The 9,952-nt window shown below is 38.7% G+C and overlaps 1 protein-coding gene across 1 annotated transcript in view; it reads right to left on the bottom strand.

Moving 5' to 3' along the window:
* Positions 1-208: 208 nt before the first annotated feature.
* Positions 209-9,952, bottom strand: part of LOC113503402 (bumetanide-sensitive sodium-(potassium)-chloride cotransporter) — a 33,317-nt gene continuing 23,573 nt past the window's right edge. The window contains exons 7-20 of the mRNA XM_026885340.1: positions 8,820-8,928; positions 8,364-8,503; positions 6,628-6,849; positions 6,127-6,358; positions 5,628-5,749; positions 5,043-5,178; positions 4,040-4,251; positions 3,235-3,476; positions 2,737-2,963; positions 2,118-2,296; positions 1,667-1,824; positions 1,188-1,330; positions 668-801; positions 209-417 (exon numbers count right to left, since the gene is read on the bottom strand). Coding sequence (XP_026741141.1) covers positions 304-417; positions 668-801; positions 1,188-1,330; positions 1,667-1,824; positions 2,118-2,296; positions 2,737-2,963; positions 3,235-3,476; positions 4,040-4,251; positions 5,043-5,178; positions 5,628-5,749; positions 6,127-6,358; positions 6,628-6,849; positions 8,364-8,503; positions 8,820-8,928 — 2,370 coding nt within the window. The 3' untranslated portion in view covers positions 209-303. The remainder of the gene's footprint in view (positions 418-667; positions 802-1,187; positions 1,331-1,666; positions 1,825-2,117; positions 2,297-2,736; positions 2,964-3,234; positions 3,477-4,039; positions 4,252-5,042; positions 5,179-5,627; positions 5,750-6,126; positions 6,359-6,627; positions 6,850-8,363; positions 8,504-8,819; positions 8,929-9,952) is intronic.

Raw genomic sequence — 9,952 nt, 5'->3', positions numbered from 1 at the left:
ACCGGGGTCCAATTCTGCTATTTACGATGGCCGATAAATGCATGAAATTTGGCTTAAAGTGTCAATTTTCGTATTCTCTTAATCATTTTTTACACAATCATTGGAAATTCAGCGCGGGACGATACACTCAAGGTCAATACGATTAACTTCCAATTATTGTATTGGCAAAATGCTTAAGATAATAGGAATAATTTCAAATTTTATCCAATTGCCATTCATTCATCGGCCATTGTAAAATAGCAGAAATGGGGCCCAGCATTATTGCGTGACAACAGTGTTACAATATCTACAATACTTAGTAGTTTAGGAGTAGAACGTGAGCACGGAGGTTTGGTTGCCGCGGACGAAGAGCATCGGCGGCAGGTCGCGACTCATCATCTCTAGCCACGCCATGTACAGCGGGGCAGATACGGAACCCTGTGACATTACAATATCATCATTATTTATTCGGGAAAAATAATAATACTCTAAGGCGCATCGCTTAAACGAGTCAGAGTTGAGACAGCGTCGAGGCATGGGTGTATAAGCAAAGTGACGCTTTTACGTTTCCTTAAGGAATGAATAGTTGAGCGATCACATACTAGAGTCCAGACATTTAGTTAATTTCCAATCAAGTTCCTATCAAAATAAATAGATTAAAGAAAGTGAAGTGAGTTCTTATACATACCTTCCTAGGCATGGGTAGCGACATGACAACAAGCCGTGCCTCCTTGGAGTTGGCGAGCAGCAGCTCCCGCAGTCGCAGCTGGCGCTTGGTCTTCTCCGCTAACGTCAGCAATTCCGTTTCACTGATGCGACACTCTGGGGACGAGATATAAAAATAAGGTTATGATTAATATTAATGTAGTGCTAATGATTGATGACAAAGAGGCTATGACTACTAGCTATATCTGTAGCGCACGTAGCCACGATTTCTCGTAGCCAAGTTGTATAGATAACCAGAAGCATACCTACTCCACTGTTCTGGACGTGTTGCGGTTTCTATGCCCGTGTAAGACATAATCATTTTGTGTGGTAACTAGGTTTTTTTAATATCTTTAATTATTTGAGACAGTGATAAAACTAACCTAGTAACTAGACGTAGCTAAAAATATCAATATCCCAATTATAGTCCTTTGGCCTTTGGCCACTACTTAATACTTTAGAACAAATTTGTAAGACAAGACAAGACAAGTATTTGCTTATACCTGGGTCAGCAGATTCTTCGGTGAACTTCTTGGTGATGTCTTCGAACATCTTCATGGTCTCTGGCTGCGGCGGCTCCGTGATGTCCTGCACCATTGTTAGTGACGAGTAGTCGATACGGAACTTGGCTAACAGGTTCGCCATACTAGAAAGTACATGATCCAGTTAGTCAATCTGTTTGTGGTATAGGAATATTTAGTCACGTGTTTGTGGAACAAAGATGAATTCTAACTGTATATTTTTTTAAGAAATGTCGTATTCATGATTGTAGACTTCATTTTCTTTACAAGAAACGATCTTATTAAAGATGTGTTGTGAAAAGATCACAGAGCTTTTTCTCTTTAAAATATTCCTTGGAAATGAACTTTTCCAATAATGTCATCCTTGCAAACTTTTCCAAAATGCAAAAATCCAGTGTGGGGAAACTCAAATCTTTCTCGGAATTGATATACCAAAAAGCGTATTAGTAATGAGTATTTACTTTCTCTCCTCAAGTTCTAGTTCATGCAATCGGTTGGCGAGCGCGAAGATTCGAAGCTTGCAGTTGGCCCAGTTGGACCGCTGCGAGATGATGTAGGGCAGCAGGATGGTCAGGCCGCCGTCATCGTACAGCCACCACACGTCCAATGTGCCCGCCTCCTGCACACACGAATATAGTGTTTGTTGTCAGATGCATAATTATCAATTTCAAGTGTAGCAATTAGCACTTTACGCAATTTTCTGCTAATATAATTTTAATTAACTATACTAGAAATAATTACTTGTTTTGATATCTGATCCTATGAAATTTTAATTTAGAATCTGAGACCACTGCATTCTGAAGCTTAAGAAAATTCTTCTCTTTATAAGTAGTTTTGAAAACAATTAAGCAAAATCAATATCTCAAACTAGTTCTAACGCAGGCAGAAAAAGTGCAGTATCATTTAAATTACCTGCTTCCTGTGGAATATGGTCATCTGCGACAGCTGATCTTTAGACAGCTCGAGTCCAGTGGACGTATTGTACACGATCTGTCGGTGCATGTCGTTCTGTCTCTTATCTCTCTTCTTCCGCTCCCTTGTGCCGCACTCGGATATCGTGAACGACCTCGACGTAGTCAATGTCAGTATATCTGTAAAGAAAATAAGGAAAATGGCGTAACGCGGAAACTTTGCCATGGCCGTATTTTATGGATCAGCTGATCTTGGATGAAGTCGACTTGTTTATTAAAATGTTAATGAGAGTCACGAAATGATGGTCAATTTGTAATTGAAGACATTTGGATTTATGATTTCGTATTGATATAAATAAAGGAAAAATTTGAATAATTTAAATATATCCTGATGAATTATAACAGCACGAGTAAAAGTGGTAAAAGAGGAATCATATAAATAGTTTTCGAGGAAACCTTTCGCGGACGTACATTTAAAGGGCTTAGATGTCGATGATCAGTGGGTTACTGGTGGATTTTAGTCTTTAAAGCGGAAGGAGTCATTTGATGACTTCCCCTTAGAAAAAAAAGATGTCGATGAAGTGTTAAATGGTTACCGTATCAAATCTTTATATACTTACTGGAAAGATTATGTTTGGGCGGGTCTCCTCGTATATCGAGGTCGGAGTCGGCGTGCATGATGTGCGGCGCGCGGCGCACGCGCAGCTCGTCGGCGCTGCCGCTGGAGCACGCCGTGAGGGAGCCGCCGCCCGCGCCCGCCGCGCCCAGCGCGCCGCTCAGCGCACCGAAGTCCAGCCCGCCAGACACGCGGACTATCGCCACTGCCAGACGACCCTCGAATGCGGAACTGGAAAATTATGTGAGGCTTAATATTGCGGTAGGTAAAGATAACAAGATAACTGTACCTAATAATGTTACCTTCATTGTTTATTCTCCTCCATAATGTTTTAGAAAAGTCTTATTCACTTTGTTAATACCCGCACCATCTTTCGCTCAACATTATTTACTTCGAACAATTTTGTTCAAGTAGCTTTTGGCTGCTGAGTGCGTCAATAGATATTATTCTCCACGAGATTAATATATTTCAAAATTGTCTGATTGTAAAGTGAGGTACTTACTGCAACACATTAAAGTACGCAAGTAGGTCTTGATGTGGTACTGTAGCCCAGTCAGCCTTGTACCCCATGAGCAGCACGTTGGGCGCGAGGCGGCCGACGCCGGCGGCCTGCAGCAGCGCGCGCGCGCCGCCCTCGAACCCGAACCCGTGCACGCGCGTGCAGAACGCCCGCACCTTACGAGCGCGCAACCACTCAGCGTCCGCACGACTCAGGACTTTGCGCTCCTTGTAGGATAGCTTTTCCTGTAGTAAATGAGCTGATGTTACTTACCAGATACAAGAAATATTATGCCTATTTAAGATGTATTTAACTACACCGTAGCCTGATTATAATTCAAGATAATCGTCTATAGTCGGTAACATGGATGTTGATTTTAATGAACAATATTTACGAGTAAATCATTTTTGATAGTAACTATCGTGAGAATGATTCATTATTAAATGATGTAACGGTTTACTCACGCGTATTTATCGGGTAGCCCGATAGTTTCGGACCCAACCGGAGTCCTTAATCATAAGCAGACGCGGCGGGATCGCGAGTCGAATTCGCGGGGCTACCCCGATAAATACGCGTGAGTAAACCGTTAAATCATTTAATAATAAATCATTTTTACAAGTCGGTCAGGGATTTTATTTATAAAACAGCAAAAGGGATATATGTAGTTCATTATACTAATCCACACTCAATGATAATAATCGAAATGGAATATATATCTCCATCACGTACCTATATTAAAATTGTTTTCTTGCATCTTTACAGCCGATTTGTCGTCACCTTTTAAAAGTACATTCTTAGTATAACCCACCTGTGATATATCTCCTACGATCATGAGGGACCCAGCCTTCGTGATGAGGTTACCGAGGTCGACCAATGCAGGTCTGGTCTGCGGCCGACCCGCCAACACCAACATTTGTGGCCAATAGTTCTTCACATGCTCCCCCGTCTTCGCTAAGTTGTATGCGCTCGAGAGCGCCGTCTTGTATATTTGGGCTTGTGTGCTGCTACCCCAGTTTACATCTAGAAATTTAAATGCGTAAAATAAATAAAGTTCAGTATAATGACGTGCTTATATAATGCTTCTTTTTAGGGTTCTGTACATACATTGTAAAAGCGGAACTATATTACTAAGATTTAGTTAGTAATATAGTTATCCTTAGTACGTGTGCGAAAACCGTTGAAATTCATATTTCCCAAATAATAATCGAGATTAAGCAACAATTGGTACGTTCATAAATTTGATGAGATAATCTCTTAATTCTTTCTTGAAAATCCATAAGCTTAACGACTTAACCTTCTTACTGAATTCATTTCAAAAGAAATAAACACCACCATCAACAAAATCTTTGATGAACAAATCCGCAGAGTGAGTCACACCGGAGCGCACGAGTACTTTGAAGTATTCGGTTATTATAACTTTAGGAAATGGGATTATATACAAACGTTCAGTTCAGCGATATGAATCAAATATGAGCAATCATTCATTTAGATTTAGATTGCAACAACAGCTATTCTTAGTGCCAATACTCAGGACAAGCCATGTTTTGAGTTTAACTTACTAGGTCAAAAGAAACAACTGTAAAAGTTTTAATAACCGAAAACAGGTTCTGGTTAGAATTGTTGTCATACACACCGATCCTCATTTGTTGATTTGATCGTATCATAAAATTTTAGACTTCATAAAATTACCGAAGTTCTAGGAAAACAGGATCAAATACATTTTCAAAGAAAGTTAGCACTCTGAACTGGAAACACTGAAAGTGTCACCTAATTTCTGATAATAACAAGGTTTAATTTGGTGTAGTACTGACCAGGGTCTCGGTAGTGCACGATAAGGTAGAGGGTGAAGAATATGGCGAAGGTGACGAGCGACATGATCCAGCTGATGAGCAGCATGATGGCCATGCAGCTCAGGAACCCGATCAGTGACAACCACACGTTGTAATACTGGAAACAAGGACACAGGTCAAGCTAAAGTGCTGGGTGGTTTTTGTTTGTTATCATTCTTGATCCTAGTTTACAGGAGCTGCGATAATGGACATGTTGGGCGATTTTGTCATAAATACAAACAGTTTGGGAGTTTTGGTCAGGTAAACAGAATAAGTGGTGGGAGTATAATATTTTACCACATACTACGTGATTTCGTAATACTTCGTAAATGTGTGAACTTTAGGTGAGATGGATGGGATAAAATAACTATAAATTACGTTTAGAAGTTGTACAAACCCTGCTTTGCGAGTATTTACATTATCAATAACAACATTATTCAGCTTTGGGAATAGTTCTTATATGCATCACAATATTCACGACTATTTATATACGGCTAGGTCAATGAGTCAGTTTGATAAATTGATGTGTTTGAGATTTCAGTAAGTATTTATTATGTTGTTACTCACACGGAAAGTGGGACGCCAGCCGAGGGGGCGCACGACCGCGGCGTGGAACGTGCAGAAGTTGATCAGAGCGTAGGAGGCCAGGTAGAAGTTGGAGATCAGCGGCGCTATCGTGTTCAAGTCAGCTGGAAAAAATATAAACATTGTAAATATATATATAATATTGTAATTTTTATTTATCTATAAGAATCTAGGTGAATTCGAACCCACTATACGGTTTTTCGAATAAATTTCAAAATTAAATTTAGTAGCAATGCTCTTAATTTGTCTATAAAAACATAAATAATTGTACACTTATTTTAGTATCATAATAAGGGAAAATTAATAGATTTGTCTATAGTAACAGGAATGAATGGACGTAATTTGGCGCAAGATATACGTACCTACCACATGCAGCACTAATAAGATGTCGATAATATCTCGTAAATCACTAAGTACAGACAAAATTGAACATACAACGTACTATAAACAAAGGTCTAAAGAATGAATTCCTATCTCTTACCGATTAACAAGAACAGCAATGACACAAAGAATGTAAGCACGTATCCCCTGTAAGGTTCTCCGTGCTTGCCGTAGGGCTTGGAGAAGAAGATGAGGCCGGGGTATATGCGGTCGACACCGAGAGCTTGGATCAAGCGGGGCACTGACAGCAGGTTAGTGAGGGCGGTGGACAGCGTGGCCGCCCAGCAACCGCCGTAGATGAACGGACCCCAAGCTGACATCAGTTGCATCACCTACAATTTAGCAAGGAGGTTACTTGGCTTCGAACAACTCATTCTACGAAAAGTACATGTAATTTACTTTTTTTAATGATAAAATAAGATGCTCAAGATCTAATTAATACACTTATAACCAGGAGCCTTATTAAAATAGAGAAGAAATTGTGAAAAATATGTTTGTTACGAAAACTACAACTGCAAAATGAAGGCGAAATTAATCATCAAAAATCGAATGCCTAGGTAGAGCTATCGAATATTCAAAATCGAAACTTGGCCCAACTTACCGAGTAACTGTTATGCAGGCCATACTTGCAAGTATTATTGGCCACACAGTTTGCAAGTCCGCTGTAGTCCACAACAGTTCCATTGACTATGACCAGGTCGGCGAGGTTTCCACTGGCGTCCCGCAACGCGCTGGCTCCGGAAAACATCACCATGACGGCATAGCTCACCATGGAGATCAGTAAAGCAAGGAGGGTTCCTTTCGGGATGGCTGACGCAGGATCCTGGGGACAACATTCGTGTTAAATTTTAGGATATATATTGAAAAAATAAGGAATTTTTCGTACTTTAATTGCAAGTTTGGCTAGAGCCGTGCAGATACCGTGCGTTTGTTGGATAGTACAAGTCTCAGATGCGACCACGGCGTGGATTGAACTCATGAGACTTCAAGCCTGTGACAGTGAAATATTCCGGTTCAACGACTCTTTACAATACCTAGACGTCAAACGTCAACCTTTTCTTAAAGGTATTAAATTACATTCAAAAGTGATGTAGTCTTTTGTCTTTTTAACAAGAGTGCATTTACCCTGCCTGCCAATAAACAAGACCAAAAGACGGCGAACAAAAAAACATTTCAGCAGCGACTTCCCTTCGGAGAAACCTTCATTAATTATAACTCAATTGTTTTATGTTTTGCGAGAATAGTGGTGAGTCATTCTCACGCCAAACACCACGTTATGCCAATTGATTTAAATGAATCGATGAGTGTCCGTTGAGCTGAGCAAGTAACAAGATACCTAAAATTTATGGGGTTAAACAAATTGATCCAATTGCGATGCTTTCATTTAATTTGTGCCACGCCAAACATCACACATTAATTTAGCATTCGAATAATATTTTCAGCCCCCATGTCACCTTATGATTTGATTCGATTTGTTTTGACAGAACTATTGAGTTATATTATTTTCTACATCCGATATTGCACTTTAGCTTAATTTGGGAGGTATACTTAGTTTCTAGATCATTCTGAGCTCAAAATACTTTTTCAGTATAAACTATGTTCTATCGTTACACGATAACCAATTCAATTTATTTTATTAGCGGTAATAACTTTGTAGTGTCAGTTCTTGTTAACGACAAAGACAGCCTATTCAAATTTTAACTAATAGAAAAAATATCAAACTATGATCATTTAACAGGCAATCGTTATTAAGTCCCTATAGTACAGTCTTACAAAGAAATACGATCTCCACAAAACAAACATAATAAAAGCACCCACGTCTTCGGCCCCGTCATGTGCAGAATTCCCGTGACGTCATAGCTTGCTGACGTCACTCGCTGTCAACGACACAGGCAGCACGTGGGGCGGCGCGCGTGCCTGCCGCGCAAACATTCGGAGGGATCGATTGCTACCACGTGGCAAACCATACTTAGCTAATTTAGAGTGTTATCGAATACCATAATAGTCATCGTAAACAAGGAATTCAATGAAACGAATTAGAGTAGGCCGAATTAGCACTATGACTATACCCACAAAATTTTCTTTACAACTAAGTAACCATACTATTCTCCACCTATTATTAATATATTTTTAATAGCAAATGGCCAACTTCTTGTTTGGTTAATGTACAATTTAGTTCGAATCCTCTTGTATAAATGAAGAGTGAAAATCTGCGGTGCTCTTATGCAGTCGATAAGACTGGTTGCAGCCGACTAGTTCAAATTGGAGAGAGTTTTCCACAGCAAAAGGGGGACTATCTACTCTCTGAACTCAATACCTCACTATGTAATGTTCTACCTTTAAATCTCCAGAGATGTTAGCACCAGCCTGGATGCCGGTCACGGAGGGGAAGAATATCGCGAACACGCTGAAGAAGTCCTGGTTTATACCCTCACTGAACCTGAAGTCGTCCTTGAAGTTTGCCTTTAACGTTGAAGCTAGAAAAAAGTGTAATGTTAGACATATTAAATCTAAAAGAAAGCAATAAGTTCAAGAAAAGTCGCTACAATACAGGTAGCTAAATAGAATTATATCAAAATATTCTAAAAAAAATTTAACCTTTTTAATTAAGTAACATCTTCAGTGCCTAATAAAATTATTTAATTGATCTGTCAAATTGCCTGATTAATAAAATAATAGAAATTGATTCATATAGAATTTGACTTGCCAAGAGCAACAAAGAATCTGCACTTATGACGTCAGCCGTCATTCCTCATCAATTTCATAAAAGTGTTCCCTCAAAGCTCAACTTACTGCTCAATCCAACGAATCCATTGGCTATTTCTTGATTGCTGCTGGGACCCATAATGGTTCCGACCACGAAGTCCACCATAGCCCCAACTATAATCGCGATCAAGAAGTTCTGTGGGCAAAGAAAGAGAAAAAAAAATTAAAACCAGTGTTTTCATTAAATCCGTTTGTTTAGGTAGTTAAACAGGCTAAAAATCTTGGTCTGTATTTTTATACAAACACTTATAAATTGGGACTGCTTTTTTTTCAGTTGTCATTAATTTATATAGTCTTTATTTACATATGATTTTAGCCGCCTTTGCATTTTTGTAAGTTTAACTTTTTAAATACCTGAGCAAATGGAATATGGACAGCACACTATGTCTTCCTTATTTTGGTTGCGGTAGAAAAACACGTCTAGAACGCCATCTCACTCCTCACTCATGATTTCAAGCAATTTAACTAATCCTTATAAAAAATACAAGCTTAACTAATTAACTACTTAATTTACTAAGTGCTCTACCTAGAAAAATAACAGTTATAATTTTTTATACGTTACGAATATTAATTCCCGAAGGTGGAAAGATTAGTTTTAGCTAAATTAACATTAAGGCCTCAGTCTTTGTTACCTATGAGTCAAGAATGTCGTTCAGTTTAATTGAAAAAATAATTTAAATCATTTATTTACTTTAACTTGTAATGTAGTAAAGAGACATTCTATCTGTTTTTTTCCCCTTTCGTAGAAGTACCTACCAAGTATTTTATTATTTCTACATTTTAATTTCACACATGTCTTGATTTCTAATATATATCTCCTTTCGCAGGTCAGCTGAAAGAGATTTCTTACAGAAACAGAGCACAAAGCCGTACCTTCGTCCAAATCCTATCGATTTTTGTGTTAAATTAAATCTAATATATAAACTTTCCGTGTCACGATGTTAGTTAAAGAACTCCTCCGAAACGGTTCGACCGATTTTCATGAAATTTTGTATACATATTGGTCTGAGAATAGAACAACATCTATACAACGAAATTGATTGTCCTTATTTTTTTTATAATGTGGCATTAAAAGTACATACAACTAGAAAAAAAAAATCGGCAAAACGACGTTTGCTAGGTCAGCTAGATGTTCATGAAAATAAATTGTAGAATAAACA

This window comes from Trichoplusia ni, chromosome 19 (genome assembly GCF_003590095.1).
Source record: "Trichoplusia ni isolate ovarian cell line Hi5 chromosome 19, tn1, whole genome shotgun sequence".
NCBI lineage: Eukaryota > Metazoa > Arthropoda > Insecta > Lepidoptera > Noctuidae > Trichoplusia > Trichoplusia ni.
The sequence above is the reverse complement of the archived record's forward strand: the minus strand, read 5'-3'. Positions and strand labels throughout refer to the sequence as shown.